General features: G+C 37.2%; 2 protein-coding genes across 4 annotated transcripts; one reads left to right on the top strand and one right to left on the bottom strand.

The window, feature by feature from the left end:
- Positions 1-8,262: 8,262 nt before the first annotated feature.
- On the top strand, positions 8,263-13,518 carry LOC110050863 (zinc metalloproteinase nas-14-like). 2 transcript variants are annotated; one of them, XM_089275346.1, is made up of 9 exons: positions 8,263-8,355; positions 8,506-8,682; positions 9,511-9,634; positions 9,803-9,894; positions 10,205-10,288; positions 10,898-11,040; positions 11,160-11,271; positions 12,816-12,934; positions 13,403-13,518. In XM_089275346.1, exons 1-8 carry the CDS (start codon positions 8,286-8,288, stop codon positions 12,926-12,928), a joined length of 915 nt encoding a protein of 304 aa, XP_089131472.1. In that variant the 5' UTR covers positions 8,263-8,285; the 3' UTR covers positions 12,929-12,934; positions 13,403-13,518. The 2 variants fall into 2 exon arrangements, with proteins under 2 accessions (XP_089131472.1, XP_089131477.1); XM_089275351.1 differs by having other exon boundaries at positions 12,816-12,930.
- A 1,247-nt stretch (positions 13,519-14,765) lies between these two features.
- On the bottom strand, positions 14,766-19,510 carry LOC149118978 (uncharacterized). 2 transcript variants are annotated; one of them, XM_089275411.1, is made up of 4 exons: positions 19,399-19,510; positions 17,624-17,674; positions 15,557-15,839; positions 14,766-15,029 (listed from the first exon to the last, which is right to left on the bottom strand). In XM_089275411.1, exons 2-4 carry the CDS (start codon positions 17,648-17,650, stop codon positions 14,956-14,958), a joined length of 384 nt encoding a protein of 127 aa, XP_089131537.1. In that variant the 5' UTR covers positions 17,651-17,674; positions 19,399-19,510; the 3' UTR covers positions 14,766-14,955. The 2 variants fall into 2 exon arrangements, with proteins under 2 accessions (XP_089131537.1, XP_089131532.1); XM_089275406.1 differs by lacking the exon at positions 19,399-19,510 and adding an exon at positions 18,446-18,532.
- Positions 19,511-25,834: the final 6,324 nt, after the last annotated feature.

The raw sequence follows: 25,834 nt of genomic DNA on the forward strand, positions 1-25,834 counted from the left end.
AACGGCTAAATTTTAATTCCTTCAATTGTGCTATTTTCAGGTTATGGAGATCTCAGGAGATGCCGTAGACAGGATATAAAAGACTTCATTATGAAGCTTGTTAACCTGTAAATTATGGTTGATTAATGCTGAGAAAAAAAAAAAAAACCCTCTGTCAGATCTTGTCCTGTCTTCTTTGTTCTGAAGATAACAAGGTTAAAGCCTCAGAAAACGTTTTTCTACGTATTCTCTAACCAGGTTAGCCTATCGGCAGGTTCCTTCCGTGGGGCAAACGAGTTTATATTTCCAAAGCTCGAGGAAAACGTTTGACAGGATAACGCGGCCAGACGTTCTTTTACAACACAGCATTACTCGAAATGGAGATAAAGCGTTTCTAATCGTTTCTAATGCGTTTTTTCGGCATAATTTTATGAAAGAAAAAGAAAACAAAAATGTTTTTAAATGGAGCATCAAGGTCGCAAAATGTCAATCGTATTTTTCTTTAATAGTATCTTTTACAGAATACTCAGTTGTATCAAATACCTTTGTCATTAGTAACAAAGTAGAGATTGGAACAACAGTTATCTTCATATTGCTTCGTCGCATTCGCTGAAGGCAATTTTCATTCTTGATCTCGGTTACTCTTGTCATGTGTTTTGCCTTTTCCAGGTCTTCCCTCGTCTTTTCTTTTTCCGGGGATGGTAGGGCCGTTGTAGCCTGTGGAGAGGTTAATACCGTCCTTTTTTTAAACTTTCATGCAATTACGTGCGTTTCAATATATCTAATATAAAGAATAATTTTAGCATAATTTTCTCTTCATGAGTTTTGTTTTCTTTGAGTCTCTCATCGGTGGTTTTGTGATGTCACGGAAAAATCAAGAAATTGAATTCAAGATGGTGGCTTTTCGAGGAATGATGGTCCATTTTCACGTCATACGACGTAAGCGTGTCACCTTTAAGATGTAAGCGTGTCACGTTGAAGACATCGAAGGATATAATTTTGAACATAGTTTGCCCATCCCAGATTTTGATAAATATTGCGATTCAATTATACATTTGATGTCACATTAACTATTAATAGTATGCTCGGAGCCAGAGTCGGTTGAGGTGGGACGGCAAATCAAAAAAAAAAAAAAGGTTGAAGCCACGAACGTTTACGAGGACGGTGGGAAGAGTCTTTTCAGACCTTTTCCACACGGCTCCGGAATTACCCTGGACACAAACATCCTTTGTATAAGATCGTCGTTATTAGTATTTTTTTTTGGTCTGTATTTCTATGTTTGTTTGTTTTGTGTTCCTGACGTAAACATGTAAAATCTCTTTTCTCTTGGCTCACGCTGCCTGGCATTTTTAACTCTTAGGTTATTTCAAATATTAACTTTTGTTGTTTTGCTGTATTTGTTGTTGTTGGAAACCTAAGAACAGACGAAGGAAGATGAACAGGATACGGTTGTTAAAGCTACAAGTTTTACCATGTTTCGAAAGTCAAACTTATACTATCTTGTTAATTGTCTATGTATTGAGTACCTCGTGCGCAAATAAAGGATTGTTGTTGTTGTTGTTGTTGTTGTTGTTGTTGTTGAGGTATACAGCAGATGCATTTTGCAACTCTTTCGTGGCGTATGTATCCTTTCGGACTTGATTTTTCTTAAGATTGTATACACAACCCGAGCCTTGAAGGCATACTGAAAGATCAACATTTTATTGTAACTTTTTGCAGATTGCAACATTTTATTGTTCATACTTAGTACCATACTTAGTTATTTTGTAATTACTCGTAGATTTTTAGCACAGAGGGCCACTAGTTTATCAGTTCATACTGTCGTGTGTCACCCTCTCTAAATAAAGTTGATTGATTGATTGATTCAAGTTGACAAATAGATTCCATGTTGCCGTGCGTCTGTATATTAATTGATACACATACATGTATGAACAGTAAACGGTGATTCGGGAAGCCAAGGAAGGATTGACAAATGCCACGGCCATTTTGTGTTTACAACAGGTGATTCCCGAATCACCGTTACTGTTCATACATGTATGTGTGCCGAGAGTTGTCCAAAAGAGTGCTTCTACAAACCTTTCAAGAGGAGTCTACATGTGGCGTGTCTAAAATACTGGTAGCTGGTGACTAGTCACTGGTCACTGGTCACTGGTCACTGGAATTTGGTTAGGTAGGGGGACCAAAACGCATTATTTCCAATCAATTTACAAAAACTTTAATTCCAACAAAAAAGAACATGAATCAGTAAACATTCTCTTTCATAACAATAGAGCCTAACCAACCGTTGACAGTAACTAATACATGTATTTACAAGACTTACAAGACTTACAAGATATTTTCACATTAACCAGACTAGACGTCGTTTAGTGTCCGTATTTAAATGGCGAGAGACCGTAATAGCGGGATGTCCGTAAGGCGACAGTTGACTGTATACGGACCTTCAAGCCGGCAAATAACAAATATCAGTCAACACCATTGCGGAAAATTTAAGTCCCTTCTAGCGTGAACAAGTTTAGACTTCAAAACATATCTTGCAAATAGAAATGAGCCAAAAAAACCTCACGAGCAAAACTTTTACTATAAATTACAAAGGTGTCAAACCGCCAAAACAAAGAGTGGCGCAGTTTTGATTCGATCATTTTGACAGCTAGACATTCCGCTGCTTACTTGGCAGTTGCATATTTAACTGAGGTTGGGGGGGGGGGGGGGGGGGGATACTTTTCCCCGATCATGCATCGCGTTTCTCATTTACCACTATCTCTCCGCCTTGAACGCCTGCCAAGCAGGCTAGATATTGGCTGGCCTTGTCGCGGGGCATTTGCCATTTGTGGTTATCCGAAAAAAGAATGGCAAATGCCGGACAATTTACTAACGCGTTGGGAGCAGTCGTTTCTAAACCGGCGACTCAATATGTATCGGACTGTTTTTATTTATATTGTCTAACGATATGCATGTTCTTCGATTTTGAACGTGTCGTTTTCGGCATTGTAATCTCGACCAGTAGATAGTAAAATGCTAATTTGTTGTCTTAAAGTTGAATAGCATTCGTAACATTCGATACAGATGTTGTGCACACGCTCACATGCTCCCAAATGAAAGGCATAATTGAATGTTAAGAAAAAATTCAATACGTAGACAGGTTACTCTGAAGTTATGACGACACTTTTTTGTTTTAATAGTAATGAGTTTATAAAACTTAGCTCGTGGTCGAAACTCATTTCTTAGAGGGCGCAGTCAGCGACAATCATACCAATCCTTACGTGCACAGAATCGACACAGAATTATTCAGCGTCGTGCGATCTTATTACAACCGTGGTGAAATATGACCACCTACTACCCGCCACCCATTACCATTTACCTTTGAATATTAAATTTTGTTGTTGAATGAATAACTTGAAAAAGTGACGAAAGAAGGAATCATGGATGAAAACTTTACTTCACTTCGCATTAAATATAGCAAAATTTACAGTAAAAAAAAAAGCGTGTGTGGACAAATAATCTTTTTTATAAGTGTACTAAGGTACACTTATAAAAGTTGGCAGTTTTAATGTTACCTAGGTTTCAAGGATCCCTACAAAGGACCAAAACTTTAATCTTGAAGCCAGGTAAGAGATTTACGGAAATTTATCGGAGCACTTTACGAAGGCGAGTGTGTTAGTTACTCACTAGAATATTTTCAAAATTTCCTGAACTTTAAGCGGTTTTTAGTTTTGAAAACCTAGTGGGCAGACAAATTTTACTATTGTTTTAAATTAAGGGACATTTATACTTTCAATTCATGTAGTTCAGCAGTTTCAAACAGGCGCCACGTTTTTAAAACGTGCCTTCAAAGTAGAGCTATTTTCGCGTTTGGTTCAAAACTCGATTTAACGGGTAGAAAATCTTCTTGTAACCGTAGAAGGAACAACATTGAATTATAATTACAACATGGCTAAACAAACTGCTATGATATATCTATAGTTGAAAAAAAGAATTGGGACTTTTTAGCGAATATTATTTCTTTTTAGAGCGCCGGCAATATGTGCTATTTTTCCAGTTTCGGCGGGCATGAAACTTGTGTCGAGCGGACCGAACTTCAATCAATCCTAGAAAACTTCAATTGGAATTTTTAATGAAATAAAACTCATTTTAGTGATTGACTAGGTAAGGGCTTCGAAATCCCAGGTTATTAGAAAAATCGAATTTTCGAAGTAAAATCAGTGGTCGGTTCTTACATAGACAGCCTCTTAAGCTCTAAAAGCTGCTCCGATTTCTCAGAATTCGTAGAAAACTAGAAATCATTCAGAATGCAAAAAGTTACACGAAACGAAAAAAGTTGCTCGCAATACAAGAAGTTGCCAAAAGGTTGCCGAGCAACTTGTGGAAAGCCCTAAAATAGATTGACTGTATCGAGGTGCTACTGTGACGCCAACCGCATACTGCTGTTTGATTGCGCATTTTTTGTCTTCCTTGAAAAGAGTATACGCTAAGATTGCCGCACTTCGTCGCCTCAAGCGCTTAGTACCCATAGATACTTTATTACTTTTATACAGGAGCTTTATAATACCGCATTTTGAGTATTGTAATTCTTTACTGATTGGTATAGGTAAAACGCTCAACAAAAAAGTGGAAGACGCTAACTACTACGGTCTACGAACAGTAATGAACACGGGGAAAACTTCTAATTATGAGTCATTACTCAAACCGCTGGGCATGAGAACGCTAGAACATAGACGTATTGAACAATCTCTGATAATATTTTTTAAGTGTTTTAAAGAAAATGGCCCACGTTATATCACCAACTTATTCAAGCCCCGGGTCACGCCATACAATCTTAGAAGCAGCGGGCTAAACGTAGAACAACGCCCTTACAATAGTAGATTCTTCCACGGCTCGTATTCTTATATCATCTCTAGAATTTGGAATCAGTTACCGCCGGCAGCAAAAAATGCAGCAAACGTTCCAGCTTTTATCAATCATCTTAATACAACAAACTTTGGTGGCTGCCAATGCAGTTCTTGTCTTAAATGATTCCTTTATAGACATGTTGTATTTTTATCGTTTTTTAATATTGTATTTTTAACGCATATTTTTTAAGATATTAATAGTATGATAATTTTGTATTTTTTAATATATAGTTTTTAAATCTTTTTTTTTAACATGTATGTCAAACACTTTTATCATGAGCCCCTGGCTCGGGAGACTTGGGCAACCACTCCCCGTGTTCTTGACGTTCTTGACCTTACCTTACCTTACCTTACCTTACCTTACCTTAATACCCAACCACTTCAACGATGATTTGCCTTTCTTCAAGTTTTGAATTTCGAAAGGTCTACATCTATACAGACAGAAGTGTGTTTTTTTCCTAGCAACACAGCAACAAACATCCCTGAAAGTTAACACCTCTAAAGAATAGTGTCATCTGTATCTGTCACAAATGCAAAGAGTGTTGGATAGGTGACCCGCTAAAAATACCCAGTGTTGTAAGATTTTTCATGATCCCTTGTTGTTATTTTTTTTTCCAAGTAAGAGTGGGTGCAATGCCTATTTTTCTTGTTTTCTTTCCATCAACGCATTTTATGATATTATTTCGCTGTGTTTATATTTAATTACATTACCGTAATATTAGCCGCATTCGAATTCTCCTCAATTCCCCTGTCCGTTTCCCGTCTATAATTATACAGCTGCATCAAAATCCAATATTGCCAACAAACCTATTTTTATTAACTTTTGCCAACTGTCCAAAGTTAAAATAAAGTTGATAGTTTTTGCTCGAACGTTTAGTTAAGCTTTGAACAAACTGTCCAATTTAAGAAAAATCTGGATACAGTCCATAAACCAATCAAATGTCAAGAAAAATAAAAGAACCGAGTATTGGCCAGTCAGGTTGCAGCTCTTATCACTGCAATCAAACGTCAGCGAACGATTGTAGCTCGCTAAGTTTTGTTATGTTTTGATAATGGCGGAATTTCCCGACTTTTCTCTCCACTTTTGTAACGTCTCAAACTTTCAAATGGAGTCTTCAGCTGGGTTTCCAGAGATAGATGCTACGATTTACCCGAGATGAGGGAGAATGATCAGAACAAGAGCACTGTCTCAAAGAAGCAGAAAAACCCGGGTGAAAGTGTTTGACCTATGGCGTGCTGAGCATAGCGAAGTGAAAAAGCTGTAGACTTGATTTTTGCCTTGTTCGTCTGTTTTTGGATGCTATATAATTAATAGGTAATAGGACTACATGTTTGTCCAATTTGGAAATAACTGGATTCAAAAAATTCCTCGGACTGCTAAATTCGACTCGGCCTACGGCCTCGTCCAATTTGGCAGTCCTCGGAATTTTTCTCATCTAATTATTTCCAAATTGGACAGCAAGTAGTCCTATTACATATACACATTTTTCAATCCAGGTTTTTATCATTCAAAAATGGATACAACTCATCAATGTTGTGATTGTTATTGCCTTCCCTTTCGGCCCTAGATTACAGTCAAAGCGGGTAACTTCTAAAAATTACACTCTATTAGTTTCTGTTGCTCGTATTAGTTATGTCAAAAATGTAAAGAGCAAACGGAAAACTTACGAATCATATCCAAGTGCTTTGATCTTTACAGATGTCTGAAACGGTCTTCTGTTTATCTTCCGCTTTTCTATTCGATTTGTCGCTTTAGTTTTGTAGATTTACCACAGGGGAACGTTTCGCACGGTTAAAAACATCAAAATCCTATAATACTTGATTAATTTTTTAAGAAAAGCTCTTCACTGCTATACACACGTTGCGAATTAAAGCTTTTCACACGAAAGTCAATAGCTTTCTTTGTTGATAATGGGAGGTGGGGGAGGGGAGCGAGGAGACCGCGCCTTCTCGCTCGTTTCGGTTTAAAAGGTCTCACACCAGACAAAAGAGACTCGTGGTAAAATTTAGACAATAATCTTCCTGAGTACATGTCACATTCCCACCAAGAATGCCTTGCCGGGAGTCTTACGGAACAAGTTCACCACTACCATTAATGGCTTAAAATAATATCATTTACCTGTAAAAAAACAGTGCACGATTTTTCACAGTTTTTTTTTATTTTTGAGCATACAAACAAAGGTGTGGTTGGCTGGAAATCACGACGATGGCTCGAGTTCAAAAAATAATGCGTAATGAGATAGTCGTGAATTGAATTGAATGTTTTCAATAGATTAGGGTGTCTTCAATATCAAGGACGACTGCATGCTAACGTGGCAGAAACTTTAAGAGGGAATCCACCAGAAGTTCGAGTAACTTGTGGACAAACACTTTGCACCAATATTATTTAACTTTTATTGCAAATTTCTATGCGACTGTTTCAACTTTCTTCTGATAAGAAATCATTTCTAACAACACCAAATATCGAAAACAAGAGTTGAAGTTCATATGGAACACCTGAAAATACTGGTGAAATGAAGCTGATGATGAAATTTTACCTGTGTTTGTACAATTTCTCTGAACTTTGAAACTTATTTCCTTGACTTCCCACGGGAAATTGTTTTTGGTGTCATTTCAGGCAAATATTTATATCTTTAGCATTTAGAAAATGCAAAAAAGGACTGTAATGTACTTGGAATTTTTCTGGTACAAGGTTTTTGTCCACTGAAAGCTGAAATTGCTCGATTTCCTATCGGATTTCGTCTTAAATTTTAATTCTTTAATCCGATGTCGTTTTATTGTAAACACGAGATAAAAGGTTTGTAGAATACCAGGGAAGTGACAGCTGTGATAATTGAGCAGCCTTTCAGGTGCTAAAAATGTATAATAACGGATACAGAATGGTGCTGAGTAGAGGTTCCATAGTGAAGCCAACTGCTTGCCAGATAAAAGGAAACTTGGACATACTGTGTTTAAATTTTTCACTTAAATACTAGCTGTATAATAATGATCAGTTATCCCACGGTAGACCCTCTGATAGCGATATGTTATATTTTTAATATGTAATTAGTACATTTTTGAGCCTGATTGCTTTTTTGTCTTTTGACTTTTCAACTTAAACGATCGCAATACGATACGCAAATAGTATTTATATAGCAACTGAACTAGATAAACAAGAATTGTTTTGAATTCTTATAATTGTGAGTAAATACTGCGTGTTCTCTATTGAAACTTTTTCATGTGTTTCATGACAAACGACACGACAAAAGTCACTTTAACGTAAACTATTCTTAAGTGGAAAACTGCTGTGTTTGAAGTAGAAAATTAAAAAGGAAAGTTCAACAAGCTGGTTAAATATTAATCTTTTCTGCTTGAATGGAAGCAGCTATCTATATAAACTGGTGAGCCGATTCTTTTTCGTGCTCTGGGGAAGCGAGAAAAATGGCTCCTTGGAAGGTAGTCTTATTGTTCTTGGTCTGTACAACTCACGCTAACTTGCATCGACCAGAAGGTACGATATAAGATCAAGCCCCTATGTGTCATGACAATAATCTTTCAATTTAATCTAATCAACGAAATTAAGAGTATAGGTAGAACAAGTGAAGGCAATAATTGATTTCAGCATTAACCGACCATACTAACTGGGCACTTTTCTGTTAAGAAAACATTGCCCTTGGAGACAAAAACTTGTTCGAAGGCGACATGATCCTTACCGACGCCCAAAGAATGGCTGCCATGCTCGGAGAAGACGTCAGTAAGGCTGGACTGGGCCGCGCGTCAATTCGCAAGAATCTATGGCCTGGGGCGGTTCTTGTCTATCAGTTGGATCCAGCAATCGGTAGTAATCAATCCGTTTTGTGGAACTCATTTCAAAGTTTTTATCAAAGACCGAAGATTATTTATAAATCAAACTTTTTGTCTCTAGCAGAGAGGTTAAATGGACGATTCGATTGAAGCCTTGAGCTACTGTATTTTTTTTTTTGTTCCAAGTTTTCGCCTCAATAGAATCGCCCATTTAATCATCCAACATGCCACTGTAGGTCAACTTCAAACGTTTACTGAATCTCGGAAGCATCTTGTACTTTTCTCAATTGATTGTTTGTTAGATTAATAGGTAAAGAGCATCAAAAAAGTATGACTCTAATTTCGATCGAATTAGCAATGTAATATTGCACATTAACTTAAATAACTTGCCAACTTAATGGTAAAAAATAATAATAAAAAATAAATCTAGCCAATGTTTGGTGCTGTAGTACACGGCAGTACTTAATTAGCTAGATAAATCTATGCTTTTGGCTTCATCAACCAAAAATCAATAAAAAATATATTAAAAATTCGAATCTATTATCAACCGTCTTAGTAATAAATGTCTTTTGACACAGCAGCTAGATGTTAGTTTTATAGGCTAACTTCATAACATGTCTTTTAAAACGTTTCACCACCACCTCCCGTTTATAACACCACGCAAAAACCCTTCTGAAGTTGTATGTGCCATGGCTTATAATGCAGAATTTTATTGTATACCAGTAGCTACCAGTAGCCTCAACCAGATTTTACAATGTAAGTGCGGATTGATACTGATTGTAAGCTGCATGCTGTAAACATTTACCATCTTCCTAATGCTTGCAAATTTATCGAATGTACGCGTTTCAATCATTACTAATAGAGAGCAGTTCAAGAGCTATGTCAGCAATCGATGGTGCCATGAGTTTGTGGAGAACTCAAACGTGTGTGCGGTTCAAGAAAAGGACAACTGAGAGCGCTTATGCCTACTTTCACATTGGCTCAGGGTAAGCATTAAAGTGGCACCAATTTGTACATAAATTCAACACCATTATTGGGCTCAGCCACATATTCGGCCTGCCTCGTTCAGAAGTCAAATAAAGAAAATATCTGACTTTCGACTTTTCTTGTGATTGCTTTCAATTCGTTGGGGTTAATCTTCAATTATTTGCCAGATGCACGTCATATGTGGGACGGACAGGAAGAAGACAGATGGTTTCTCTTGCCAGTGGATGCTGGAACTCGCGCACTGTTGCACATGAGATTGGTGGGTTTGTATGACTGATTTTATGAAACAGGGTACACTAATAAGATAAGATAACACATTATCACCAAGAGAATACATTCTCTCTCACAAGAAATAAGTACGCATGTTTCTGTTGTTATTTACGTTGTTTGACCCATTTGAAATTCTATGGTAACCCTTACAATAAAGCACTGTAAATGCACCTTCTCGCACCTTCTCTCCAGTGTGTCGTGAATGCGCTCTGATTAAAGGGATAAACATTTCCCACCTAAATTGCAGTCAGTTTTTCCTCACGTTGTTGTTGTTTTATTGATGATGCTGTTGTTCTCAGGTCATGCCCTGGGATTCTATCATGAACAGTCCCGTCCTGATCGCGACGATTACGTGATAATCAACTGGGAAAACATTCAGAAAGGTAGGTATAAAAACATAGTTAAGTGTCCCATCTATGGATATTAAATAAGCGCCACAAGCAACTCCACCTGATGTCGCACAATTTTACAGATTGAAGAGCAAGAAGTGATTTACTCGTCAAGAACGTTTTTTATAAGTTCGTGTGCCGAACCCACCACTAAAGCGCCGGGTTGTTCGAAAGGTGGATAACACAATCCACCGGTAAATCACTATCCAGCGGTTAGCGTGGTTGGTTTTGTTAAAACTTATCCATTGGATAGCGATTTATCCGAACAACTGGGGCAGCACCACAGCAAGTGAAAATCTAACTACGATAAGTATCGTTGTTGTAATTAATTAGAAAATTTGCACAGGCTCTCATTGCCAACTAAACAGATTTTGAACAACGGGAATAAAAATAACGTTGAAAACCACAAATGGGCTGATCATGAATGCCAAATGGTAGGCAAAAAAGTATTTGTGCTCAGGACAGCTGGCATGCGAAACTCTTGCTAGTAGTCTGGTTTGCTTGTATCCAGGGCCTCGGAAGCTTCCAGCAAAATGATAAGACCACCTTCCTCACTAAATAAAAGTATGGCTTAACTCCGAGCATTTTTTAAATTTCATTCAGGATTTGAGTATGCTTTCAAGAAGTACCCACGCTCCACAATTGATTCTCTTGGCACTCCGTACGACTACAGGAGTGTGATGCACTACCAGAGTTACGCCTTCAGCGCAAACGGAAGACCGACCATTGTAGCCAAGAAACAAGGAGTAAGACCCAGAATCAAACCTTGAAATTTGATAATTCAGTGGTTAAGTGTGTCTCATTATACAACATCAACAACAACAACAACAATCTTTATTTGTCCTCTCTCTTGCCTTGTTTTTAGGTTACTCTAAGTAACAAAAAAGGCCCATCAGAGATAGACGTGAAGCAGATGAATCTGTTGTACAAATGCAGTGGAGGAGGAGGGGAAGGGGGCGGAGGAGGGGGTGGTGAGAGTAAGTTTCACCAAATGCTTGGTTGATATTTCGGTGCATCTCTCTGTAACAGACTGATGAGGGCTAGATGTTCACCAGGAATTTAACTTAGCCTCCGTTAGGGAAGACAAAAATACACTGCTCCACCAGGTTGTATGTTCAGCAAACATAGGATCTAAAAATGAATTAGGAAGATTGCCTTTAGAGCTCAGTACAAATCTCCTTAACTTAATATCGTTAAAGTTATGATCCACCTTCAAAATCAACTCCTTCATAGTATTTTTAAACTTTTAAAATTCATTTCTGAGAAATTGGATTAAGATTAAGTTTAATTCGTTTTGTGCAACATAGGTCATAGACTCAATTAACTCAACAGACCCTTTAGCATGCAGCAACTACCACTTTCAACTGGATTCTTCATTAGTTGATATGGTTTATGTGACCCAAAAAATCGAAATAATAATATGTTCAGTTATAATAAAGTGTATTATCGTTTGTCTCACGATGTAGTCACTTGAGATGTAGATCGCGACGTTTCGACTGCTTACTGCTAGTCTTCTTCAGGCGTTACGGTCGACTGATTGCACGGTATCATTTATATCACAGCCGACCTTTGTGATATAAATGATACCGTGCAATCAGTCGACCTTATCGCCTGAAGAAGACCAGCAGTAAGCAGTCGAAACGTCGCGATCTACATCTCAAGTGACTACATCGTGAGACAAACGATAATACACTTTATTATTGCATCCACCACGATGAATAACAACAACCTTTTCCTCGACATGTTCAGTTATTTACCATGCCACTTGCCTGTGTGCATTTAAACCGTAGAAATATCTGGCAGAAATTGGCACTTTAAAGAAAAGTATGGTTTTTCATAAAAACATGAAAAGCGTTGTTACATAAAGAGACAACCCGTCACGGGATCATAAGGAACTTTTTTCATACAGGCCTAACTTGGGTTATGCTAATTAATTAGGTGGCATGTTATATTTTATTTGATGTTTTCATAGTGAATAGACGGGAATGATTATGAAACCCGACAAAGTTCTTTGTTGTATGTTTTTGTTCGCTTCTTTGGTCTTGACCGTGCACAGAACAAAATAGTTGTTTACTACTGACGGAGGAACTAACCAATAGAAACGTTTTGGTTACGTAATTCATGGATAGTGTATGAGCGCAAAGCAAAAGATTGTGCACGGTCGTGGACCATCCAGCATAAATCTTGGCATCTTTGTTTGCTCCCTTGATGTTTGCCGGGCTTCATAACCAATCCCCTATATTAACTATGATGTTTTTTTATAATTCGTACGTTCTGTCACCGCTGTTTTACTGCACCTTTCAATAATAGGCTAAAAGAATTACAAATTAACTGACGCTGGAAGGTCCACTTTATTTTTGGACAGGATTCATTCCTGTAACTGATAGATTCAGATGCAGTTGGTTTATACTTTTTTTACTCAAACCGTTATATCTGTATTATGCCTTTCCTGAGAAATAATATATTATTTTTCTTGGTTTACATGCACATGTTTATGCCTATCTATCTTTCTTTCTTCTAGGTTGCAAGGATAAAAACTCGAGTTGTTCATACTGGGCACAAAAAGGTTATTGCCAACACAGCCATGTGGACTTCATGTCAAAGAACTGCCCAAAGACCTGTGGCAAATGCTAATGGTAGGTGTGCTTATTCAAAATCTCTTCATCATCAGCTCATTTTCAGTGCATCCGACATATAACTAAACAAGAATGATCTTTGTTATCAATCTAACTTTCAGAAGTTCTCTTTGGTGTGAGGAATTCCCCACCCCCAGCTAACAATAAAAAGACTAAACGTTTATTTTAAATTCAATAAACTGAAGAAAGAGAGGCTTAATGGCATGATCTCAAGGGCAATCACTGCTTTCCTCCAATCCTCGCACCCGTCTTGTAAACTAAAAAGAAGACTATGGAACTTTTAACATGTATGTTAATTTGCATCAGTGCCCTGCTTGCTGCTCGGCTAAAGTCATTTCGATTCTTCGATACAGCCCAACGAACAAAGAAAGAGCAAAATTTTCCTTGTTACCTCTATTTCTGTTACTCTGTAACTACAGCAGTAGGACTTCTAATGGCTAAATTCTAATACCTTCAATTGTGTTATTTTCAGGTTATGGAGATCTCAGGAGATGTTGTAGACTGGATACAAAAGACTTCATTACGAGGCTTCTTAACCTGCAGGTTCTGATTGATTAATGCTGAGAAAAAATAAAACCTCCTATCAGATCTTGTATTGTCTTCTCTTTACTGTAGATATTAAGGTTAAAGCTTCAGAAAACGTTTTTCAACGTAACCTCTAACCAGGTTAGCCTATCAACAGGTTCTTTCCGTAGGGCGAACGAGTTTATTTTTCCAAAGCTCGAGGAAAAATTATGACGTAAAAAGTTTTAAAACACAGCATTCTTCGAAATGGAGATAAAGTGCTTCTAATCGTTTCTAATGCGTTTTTTCGGTTTAAGCACCATGCGCGCGCCGGGGTTTATTTTCTAAAAGCGAATTTTAAACGTGCAATTCGGCGATCAACTCGAGCTTTATAACGTAACCGTCGATCTAAATGCGAAGTGGGTCAAATTTCAAAAATACGCCAGCTGTTCTTATTTTATGGCCGGTAGATGCCTCCAAATTCAAAATCCTAGCTTCTTCTACTTGAGGATATGTCAGAAAAGCATACAAAAGCAAAGAAACGTGTATTCCGACGAATGAAAGTCAAATCAAGAGCGGCCGAATGAAATAAAAGGTCAAAGGGTCGCTCATATCGCTCAAGTGACCTTTTTGAAAATATTCTCAGAATTCGCCGATTAATTTACCCCAATTTTTTTTCGCCAGACGTGTAGTTGAAATGATTGTTCTTGCCCAGAGTATAGTCTCGTTGGGTGAAGCCATGTACCACAGTGCTTTTTTGAGCATGGAATTTCGTCTAAATTCAGAGTTGGTAAGCTCTGTCGCGAAGCGTAAATTTAAAAAAATTCGTGGAAAATTCACCTTAAACTTTCATTTACATTTTATACCGCGAATAAGCAGAAGAAATAAGGTCTTTTGATTTCCTGGGTTAATCTTTTCTAGAACGTTTTCACTTTTTAAACGGGAGCCTCCTAAAAATGCCCGATTTCGGTGTCAAATTAGGCCGTGGCGAGCGCAAAATAGGAAAAAAATTGCAAAAAATTACATAAAAATCTAAGCGACCTGAAACTTATATTTTTAGAACTAGTTCACCCAGGCCTTTTTTCTGGCAAAGTTTGGGAAAATCGGTTTTTTTCTATCTTGCATGACCTTAGTCGATCCTTACAGCCGAAGTGCCCTTAAAGGCACAAAGGTCTTCTGGAGAAGCAGCCCAAATTCACTTTAAGAGGAAGAATAAAGTTTTTTTCACTCTTTATTAACGCTAGTTTGTCTCGTTATCTGGAGAGAAATATGATGGCAATAAACGTTATTTTCAAGTTTTGCGACAAGAAAGAAAGAAAAAGAAAACAAAGTTATTTAAAATGGAGCATCAAGGTCACAAAATGTCAATCATGTTTTTCTTTAAGAGTATCTTTTACAGAATACTCAGTGGTATTAAATATCTTTGTCATTAGTAACAAAGTAGAGATTGGAACAACATTTGTCTTCGTATTGCTTCGTCGCATTCGCTGAAGGCAATTTTCATTCTTGATCTCGGTTACTCTAGTCATGTGTTTTGTCTTTTCCAGGTCTTCCCTCGTCTTTTCTTTTTCCGGGGATGGTAGGGCCGTTGTAGCCTGTGGAGAGGTTAATACCATACTTTTTTTAACTTTCATGCAATTTCGTGCGTTTTAATATATTTAATATCAAGAATAATTTTAACATAATTTTCCCTTCATGGGTTTTGTTTTCTTTGAGTCTCTCATTGGTGGTTTGCGATGTCATGGAAAAGTCGAGAAATTAAATTTAAGATGGTGGCTTTTCGGGGAATGATGGTCCATTTTCAGGTCATACGACGTAAGCGTGTCACGTTTAAGATGTAAGCGTGTCACGTTGAAGACATCAAAGGAGATAATTTTGAATATAGTTTACCCATCACAGATTTCGTCAAAAATCGCGATTACTTTATAAAACAAATGTCAAGGACGTCACTAAAGATCAATAGATCATAAGTAAGAACCAATCAAAATGCGAGACTATTATATAACCTTTCTTAAGATTTTCACAGTATGCCTAACTGGAATATATTGGTAGTTCCTAAAGCTTACAGCTGTGATGACAGCGTGTTAATGCTATACTTGAATGTTTCAGTCATCGCCCTTACCTGGTGTATTACACCGATCACTGGTGCAAAGAGTCCTTCTACATCTGCGATCTTCGTAGCCTTTGCTTTCGTACTCTTCGCTAAATTGTTCACAGATTATATCTATATCACCGCGCCTTCTAGTGCCGCAATCCCTGTCAATTACGTCATCGTGATTACTGGATGATAGAGTCATCATCTGGCACTTGTCAGGGCAATTCACGACTTCAAGCCTGCCTTTGTAGCACTCGATACTGTTCACTTGCGGAATGACCACAAGAAAGCCGTACAGAAGCCAAACGCACTGTGTGAAAAAACGAGAAAAAACCACAGAGCCAAGATCAAATCACAGGAAACAAGAAATGATAGCTTTAGCTATAGTGGTGCGGTCCTTTGGAACAGGCTATCTAAAGTGCGGCTTGCTGTTTCAACCATGTTGAAATAGAAGCATAACTTAGTTGCTACTCAGCATACGTGTAGTTAAAAAACACCACGAGTCGTGGGGGCCAAACCACCCCCCAAATGTTTCGTCAGTTCTTGGGTATTTCACATTATTTCACATTACTTAAAAAGTATTGACTCTTTGTACACCAAACTTGGCAGATGAGCAGGAGACCTATTGCCAATTATATTTATGTGAAAAATGTCAGTAAATGTCAAAGTTGTGACGTCACAGTGATGACGTCATGTTTTTGCCACTTTTGAAGTTTTTAATATGCATTTTTTTTTACAATGTGTTCGAAAGGCCACATCAAGGGGAGTTGAAACCTGAAAAAATTTTGTCCATATCACAAAAATTAAATGAAATATGGCATTTTTAAATATGAAAAATAATTCTGCAAAATATGGGGTCCCCCCCTTGAGAAAAATCCCCAAATTGGAGCCGTAATTTTGTTCCAGCAAATGCAGCTATGTTGCACATGTGATGTGCCAGATGACTAAAGCAAAAATAAAGAAGAAAATCGGAATAAAAAATTATCCCTCTAGTGTTTTGCGTTAAAATTAGTTTTGTTACGTCATAACCTGTGACGTCACCCGTTTTTTTACTGTTAATACCATCCTAACAAAGCCGAAAATCAAATTTCTAAATCCATACGATTTTTGACAATATCAAGCTTTCTATTTTTCTAGATTATTAGCCCTCCTAGAATAAAACTGAAAAAAATAAACCAGAGAGACTGACTTAAGAAAGACAGTATGGTTAAGCAAATTTCGGGGGAGACAACTTACCATATCTCGAAAAATAATCATCATAGCAAAAAACGGTTTCCGGCATTTTACTCCTCAAGTCAAGGCCTTTCCAATGACATAATCTTTTTATCAGATTTTGCAAAAAAATTATAGCACGTTTTGGTGACGTCATCAATTATGACGTCATAATCTGACATTTTGTCACAACTTCCAAATTGAAATAAACTGGAGAACAAAGAAAGCTCATCTGCCAAACTTGGTTCAGAAATATATAAACCAAGCAAATATAGCCTTCATGAAACATTAGGGGGGTGGTCTGGCTTCTACGTGCGAGGTTAAACAGACTTCATTAATTTGTAATCTTAAATTTGTAATTCATAAATTTGTAATTCTTAATCCCGTTGTTGATTTTAACAATTTTGAACAATTTTGTGGTCGTCTCAGTTCTGACAAGAGCAAATTGGTTGTAATTGGCATAACAGGCGCTTTATACCTAGCATTTTACCTCTGCCCAGGAATACTCACATCAGTATCATTCAGACCAAAGCTTAGTAACCAAGCTTATATTCTTCGCCTACCGTATACTAGGGCGGTGAATGATAGCGTCCAATTTTTATATTCACCTCCGGAAATTATGTGCTAATTACAAATACGAGTCTACGAATAATTGGGGCCAGGAAGCGAAAGAGACTTTATTAAATTGCTAATATCTACTCTAACAGTAAAAGACATCTGAAAGTTCCAATCTACGATGCTTGAGGTAAGAACCGACAAAATATCCATCAGAAGTAAGATTATTATAAAGAACGGCCCATGATAGACACTGAGATGCAGTATACATGTTACCATTTTATAAGCAGTTATTACGAAAACTAAACAGAGTCAAATTTTTCTTACCATGGAGAAAGAGATCTTCAAGGCCATTTTAAGGCAATGACGTTGTTTAATCTGTTGAGAAATAAGGCAATTAAGGCACCAGACAACTATCTTTCACGTACATTTCTGATCAAGTTCTAGGGGAATAGGGAAATAACACGTAATCAAGAAATTTTGCTGATGAATTTATTAACGAGCTACAGTCCCGTGCGACGTTTAGAACTTTTAACCAGTTGTACTCCAGGTTACCTTACATGTACCTGTAACTCAAGTAATCGTTGACTGTGTGATGTAAGGTTTTGGCCTTTAAACACTAAAACACAGCAAAACTAATGCGAGACGGCAACTAACAGGGCGCAAAAAACTATTAAAACATTCTTGGGCGTCTCTGGCACGTCGAAGACAACTTTTCCCCTACTTCACTGGCTCATTTATAATCGTAAATCAAATTAATGAGTTGCCCGTTTCGATTCAGATTTATAAAAACGAAACGGTTGTATAAAAAGACAAAAATTATAAGAACATAACACCTACGAAAAACCTGGCGAGAAATAGTTTTCTTCTGTTGAAATACCACTCGTGCAAGTTAAGTAGTGTACATATCCTTGAACAGCTGTATGTCAAAGATTAAGGTTAATGGGTAAAGCCGTATTTATGGACAAAAGGACAAAAATGAAATTGAAACTTGCTCATTAGCAAGTGTATTTATCTTTTATATGACAACACAGAAAGAAAAAGCCAAATAAACGAATTTGGTAAATAGATAGGGCGAACTAGACCTCGAAACTTATTTTTCTACGATGTCTGAGCACTATACCAAGGCCAAGCCTTATTTATTCTTACCTTTTAATACCTTTTAACCTTCTTTTGCGGACGTAAAACTTATTTTCTCTGAGCGTGGCAAGGATATAATCTAATCAACTTACCAGCCAAGGTTAAATCAATGAATCTAAACTTGCCACGTATAACCTTTCTGCCGGTAGTATTCAACTTTTAACAGGTGATTTGAAGACATGACCAGCCCTTTGTTGCCTTAATTATATTAATTTTGCGCGAAATTTATTAAACAGCGCTGAAACTTGGAAAAATGGCCAAAGAATTCAAATCGCGACACGATTAAAATATCAGTTATTTCTTATGATAGTTTCTAGCAATCGTGGTCTTTTCCAATCGTAAAAATCCCGCAGAAACTCAGACATCACTATTCCGCTAACTAAATTAAATCTTGCAAGAAACTCGTGCCTTCGTCAGACCTGGTTAGCTTTACGCGTAAGCAAGCCTCTACAGTGATATCAACGAGACGCCTGACCAAACGGCAAACTCAGGCGGCTTGACCTCCCTGGTGTTCCATTAGCGTGTGTTCAATTATTAATGAACTTGACGAAGTGGATGTTTCATTTCGATCTTAATCAAATGATGAAAGACGAAGAAAAATTGGCACTGAGATACTTATTGTGTAAACCGAAGTTAATGAGGCAAAAGTTCGTTTAGAAATATGCCTTGTACTATTGATCACTTGTAAGTCGCGTATATCCTTCTTTGTTATGATATGATATTTACGTACTGGGAAAATCCAACATAATTTTGGAGTTCAAACAATACATCCCCAATGTATGAAAGCACAGAAAGAAAAGGCTTAGTTTTAAAACTCGATGAACCAAGAGATTGTAAACAATTCATGTATAGCTTGCCAAAAGCGCGAAACGGGAAGGGAAACCAGACGATCGATAATGCCTTAAAGGCAATAAAGTAATTATTTATCGACAATGAGGCACAGGGACTATACCTTAGCTTACCTTTAAGGGGTTTTAATCTTTCTTTTGTGGACAAAAAGCTCCCTCTAGGCCCAGGGAGAACGATACTGGTGCAATTTAAGTGTATGACTCAGTAACCAGGATTAATTAAATCACCGATTAAATCATTACATTCTAAACCTGCCACGTCTTATTTGTTAAAACATCAACAAGTGATTTGTACTCATGCTCATGCCCTGCTCCTTCGTTACGAGGTTCCCATTAATGTAACAAATTCGTTTCTGTATTGCCGATCCATTTTCACTATCATCGCACAAAGATTAATCTAAATTTCATCCGTCTCTTCGAGTCCGTTTTCCCGATCTGGGCGTAATTTGACGGGGCAAGTCGCATGGACTCTCTCCTTTCTTTCTGTGTTTTGTTCTTGCGGAAGACACAATCATGAAACATCTTAATCAGCTACATACCATAATTCACCAGCAATCAAGATGACGGCTTGCGGTAAAGGACAAAAAGATCCAAACACATGTACATACAGAGATTGGATCTGCCACTGAGAATAATCATATAACTTATTCAATGAGTGTATCGATACATCGTAAAGTATCTTTACGGAGGCAATTGTAGTCCCCGGAGAGAAGAGAGAGAGTACGCAAGGTCGTAGTGTAATCTAGCCCTTTACAAGTCCTTTTAATCAAGCCAAGCATTCTGTTGTCCTTGGATACAACGTAATCTATGTGTGGGTTCCATGATAAGTGCTGATTAGTAATAGTCCCTAAGTCTTTAAACATTTATCAGAATAATTTTTGATAAAGTTATATTTTTTTTGCTTTTACACAATTTTACAGACCCAGTGTTGTCACCGAATAGTCCGAGCACGCCTTCCGTGCCTATCTTGGTAAATACCTGACACCTTCAGTTTTCAGGGTTTGGCTCTGTAAAATACCAACACAACTGAGAATAAGACACGTTGTGCATTTAAAACGCGGCGATGAATTTCAAGCTCCCGAAGACACATGTTCAGTCTTTGCTTGGGGATTTTAGTGATATCACAAAGGACTTCAAGTGTCAACTTCTTGAAAACTATTCAACGAATTTCATTTGAAATACCTGTACTTTTTTAGAAGAAAATAACTGACGACTGAGTGCGTGTTTTATTCGATACTTTTTTTATTGATGTCATTGTATGCTCTATTGTTGGACGCACAGAAATCTCAATGAAATATTCTGATGCAGCAAACACTTTTCTAGTAGGTGGAATGAATTTTAATCGTGTATATAAGGAAGTCTCAAAGGACATTCCGTTCATTTTAGTGTCAGAAATCGTCGTGTGATGTGAAGGTGAACCAGTATCTTCGTCGATGTACTCCCCTTCGCAGATAAGTATACGCTTTCGTTTTCTCTTTTCACGACCTTGTTAGCTTTTCGCTTCGTTTTGCTACGCCTGCCCTTTTCCGCAGTTTAGTGGTTTAGTATAACCATTTCGTTGAGCGTTTTTTTACGTCCACACAGCGAAGAAATTGTTGAATACTGGGAGGGTGTGAAACTTTCGGAATAAAGAATTCGCTTAGTTCGTTTAGACAAGCACATCGGAATAGCAGGTTTGAAAGCTTCTTACTGAATACCACATTTTAGAAATAAGTTAATTTACTAGCTCTCTCGTTCGTCGTTTTTGTGCCTGTTTTATGTTGTCCACGGCGGGTCTGAACTACAGGTCACATTCCACGTACAGGTCAGAGTACAGGTCACTGTGCTACAGATGAATAAACAGCGCCAAGATTCTCCCAGCCCTAATTATGCCCTAGCACTCTGCGAAAATGTTGTTTTTGATCGAGGGGAAACTTTTGGCATAGTTATTCATTAGTAGAGTAGGGATTTCTACTCTTGACCTGTGGAATGTGACCTGTGTTTTAGACCCGGCCGGCTTGTTGTCCATTGCTCCGATGCTCTGAGTTGCTAAGGGTATGAAGATCTGACTGACTTAACATCAACATTTTTAAAGTTAAGTCAATAATATTTCCTGAGCATTTAAATTCTTTTCTCATGCAGGAACAGTTTGTTTCAATACAATCGCTGAAGTAACCGCTCGTGATGGTTTTAATTGGAGTTTAATTTAGTCAGTTTTACTTTGGGAGCGACTGTGTTCAGATGTTACACAGCCATCCTTGTCCTTTACGTCAGGATTGATTTCGGGTAAGTTGTAATATCAAAATACTTCGTTAGAATTTCAGACATAAAGGCAGATTTGAGTTATAATTGCATTGTTGCTATTGTTCATTTATCCTCATGTTTTCATGATTGTTCACATTTTCGTGAAATCAGAAATTACTTGACGAATAGCACCAATTTTGAACAAACTTGCTTTGAATTATGGCAAGACTGGACATTAATAATTAAGAAATTTGTTAATGCAAGCGATATTTATCGATGTTGTATGGCCGGTTTCTAACTATCGAACTGATAGACTTACTGAATATATTTTTTGATATTTTCCTCCCTCCTTTTGGTACCAGACTATCAAAAGGGTATCCAGAGGAAATGTAACCATTATGAGCAGCCGTGTTTAGCTTTGGAGCTCCGTTCTCTCCTTAGCAGCTTCCTGATGTTCCGATCAACTCCAATTTAAGGTAAATTCTAGGTTTTACTTTATCTTTATTTTACAAGTATGATCGATCTGACCTTGTTGCAAAGTCTGATTTAAAAATTCTGACTAAGATAGATATCACGGTAAATGTATTGTTATGGTTCAGTTTGACCCTTGCTACAATTTTATGATTTTTTTTGTTCTAGTGTATGGTAATTTAAATTCAAATGTAACAGAAATCTTTTTGGATTGCAGGGTTAGTTCTTGGGTTCTAGTGCAATCTGGAAGTTGACTACAGGAAATGACTGATTTCCGATAAGTACATCGTAGTTTTGTTATTTGTTGGTCGTTTTCCCGGTAAACGGTCTAATTCAGAACAAGATTGATCGAAATACAATATACCACCAGAATCCCAGAACTAACACATTTGTGCGCCGTAAATTTTCTAAGCGAAAAGAAAGCCAGTCACCGCTATAAAATGCATATCTCTAGTCTCTTGATTTCAAGCTAACGAATACAACGTAATATGTCTGAAAATAGCAACATTGTACAACTACAAGACTGTTCTATTGAATAAAAGAAGATTTACTTCATTTATTGACATTTCCTCTCTTGTTTCCAAGGTTGAACACAGAGTGCACGTTCATTGAAAGAAAAAGCAGCCATTTTGGATTGTAGTGATTTACCCTTCGCTTCGATGCAAGCAGACGACATCTGAACGATCTTATAGTCAGATAAGCTCGTCATTTTCTCAACTCTTCTGTCTTATACCATTTACAGTATCAGTCCAAGAAAGAAAATAATCGATTTTCTTTTATCATGTTGAGTACATCCTCAGGGAAATAACCAAATGAACTGTCTTCATGTAGCAGAAAAAGAATAATTTTATACTGCTTTGAGCGTTCAAACGCTGCCTGAATAGCATTTATGCTTTAAATGTCCCTGTAAACCTTTGGCTCTGCATTGTTTTGACCAAATTCCTAAACCTAACGCAATTTAAGTCAGTATATCAAAGCTTCCTCTTTTCTTTTTCATGCAGGTTTTAAAATAGATATGCTGAGAGAAAACAAGTCCATTTTGTACGACAGTGCGTGGCCTAATGTTCTTTGGTACAAAGTTAGTATTGCAAACATCTTGGTTCAGATAGACGAGATATTATCTTCGCAGTTTTCTATTCATTGGCTGAGGAATGTTCTCTAAATGTACCACCAAAAGCTCAGCAGTAACACCTTCATAAAGTATTTTTTGCCGGTGTTAGAAATTTGTCTGCAACTTGCCTCTTGGTTTCTGGCAAATTTATGGAACGAAGGACTGAAGATTTGCCAATGCAAGAAAAGCCACTACGTTAGCTCTTGGACTCAGTGGTTTCAATCAGTAGTTCACTGCTTGCTAATGATTGGAAACGTTTTTTCTCCACAATAAGTCCAGCACCTCAAATTTTCCGTTTTTTTCGGTTTCAGTCCAAAGTTAATAAAATCTCCTTCCATGTCAATACATTTCAAAGTATCTTGCAGAGACAATCTTTAACTATTTTAATGTCCTCGGCAGAACCAGGAAGTTTGTTTGAGATTTGTCAGCCAACAAAAAGTTAGCGTTTTCTTAAATAATTATACCATACATTATTGATACCTGCTTTAAGAAGTCACCGCAGAATTGTCTGCTATTTAGTTTATAAACACGACTCGAATTTGTTGCTGAAAAAAACAGCTCGTTTTATGTTTAATCTCCTTTATTGCCAGGTGAACTCGGATAATGAAGAGAAAGTGTGGCCATTTTGGATTGCAGTGTGTAATTCTTGAATGCTGATGCACTATAACAAATTGGAAAAATGTTAATTCAGATAAGTTCATCCTTTCTTAATTTTACTTGAAATTGTCGTTGACCACCTTAATAATTGTGTCATTCCAAGTATCCTGTAGAGAAATCTAATCGAGAGTAGTGAAAGATGCATGAAATTTTGATCCTGTGGTGAGCGTGTGGCGAAGAATTGAACATCTCAGGCCATGACGGGATTCAAACCCATAAACTCTCAGATACCGGTTGGGCAATGAGGAACTGTTCTGATGTCCGAACACGATTGTGAGAGATTTGTTCATAAATATCAATAAAGTAATGCTTTAGGAAGCACTGTAAATGTATATTTAGGGGTTAGTATTCGAAATTAACACAACTGGAGATTCGATCATCGTTGAAAAGTATTAATTTGTTGCTTGTGCTCTTTTTATCACTAGGTTGAGTGCAAACACCGTTTCAATAGAAAGTGTAGCCATGCTGGATCTAAGTGTGTGAGCTCTTGAAGCCTGGTTCAAGTTGACAGCCTTTGGAAACACCCTTTTGCAGATTAGTCGTGTTCTTCTCTGTTTACCATTGAACGGTTTCAGTCCAAAGAGTGATCAGAGTCTGACCATATCAATGCCTTGCTGGCCCTTGTTAAGTATCTTGGAGAGAAAATATTGGAATCAGTGTATATTGTAATCAGTAAGAAGAATTTAATTTATGAGAAGGTGATACTTCTGTCAGTGACACAGGAACTCGGAAATGTCGCCAGTTTGATTTTGCGGGAGCCCCGGCAACTGTCCAGCAAACTGTTTTACCTCTCGTACCTCTCTCCGTTGTCAAGTCTGTTACAAAGAAAATGTTACCAAAGTCATAGAGCTAACAACTAAAGGAATGTATGTCAATCAATGGGGAAAAATTAATAATTTGAGCTTGAGACTAAATTGAAAGGTTGAACATCGCAATTTGTTATTTTAAGGGACAACTTGAAACGGCCGAATATTTTCCGCAATGGAAATTTGAAGTCCTATTTCCCGACATTTTGAATTCAAATTTAACAGAACAAAAACGTGGAGGTACTAGTAATTGTTACAAAATTATTCTTATATAAACAAAGATTCCGGCTAAAGTAGCATTCCAGCTTACTCTCGGCTTGGCTTTGCGAACGAAGATTTAAGGGAGTGATCCACTTATGCTGCAGACAGAGAACCAGTGATGACAATTTACGAGAACAATTCCAGTTTAATAGTACAATGATAATTTGCAGTGCAAAAGCAATGCTTTCCTTATACGAGGCCGCGAATGAACTTTAAAGGCGATTCATTTAGAGAAGGAGTTTCTCAAAATCAATTGTGTTTTAAAATAGTATAGTCAGGCATTCAAGAACGAACAGCAACTTAATTTATAACGACTGATAGAGCTCATGACTTTATTGGCATGACAACTATAATTGCGCTTTGGTAAACACGATCATTTTTTTGGTCATTTATGTTCGAGGCTTGACCAAAATCTATTGAAACATGCACTACTTTTTCGTCTGTGTAACTGATATAAGTACAACATTAAACATGGAGGTGAATGAAAAAATATCATCGCCTGGGGCAAATCAGTGTCTTACTACACCATTTAATATGGAAAATTAACGTTTAGAACGAGAAAGAAGAATTAATTTTTCAGGTGGCTGAAGATATTTACGAGCGTTCTTTGGTTTCAATACTTGTATGTGTCCGAGCACTAGTGTGCTCAAGCCTTGAGAGAAATGTTATGTTTTCGATGTAGCGATGTTTCACTGACATGGATTTCAAAGTGTAGTTTGAGTATTTTTTTTTCTCAAGAAAACAACAGTTTGTTCGATGTAAATAAAATTTTTGCGTCAGTATTCAAACAAACAACAAACAAATCATTAACATTCCAGCTAGAATAAATATGTGACGATAGTCTCGCAGGGTAGCTGAAATGATAACTTGATGTAATGGTCGATACACTTTAAAACAAAACAGCAATAAAAAATGGACCCTGAGAAAATAGATAAATAAAACAAGTACACAGGTCAAAAGGTGTCAAAGCTACTGCTTATAATGTAATAATGAAATGAAAAATGGATAAAATCGAAAACTT

The sequence above is a fragment of the Orbicella faveolata genome, unplaced genomic scaffold, assembly GCF_042242905.1.
Source record: "Orbicella faveolata isolate gen_17 unplaced genomic scaffold, um_ofav_v1 contig_1, whole genome shotgun sequence".
Taxonomy (NCBI): domain Eukaryota; kingdom Metazoa; phylum Cnidaria; class Anthozoa; order Scleractinia; family Merulinidae; genus Orbicella; species Orbicella faveolata.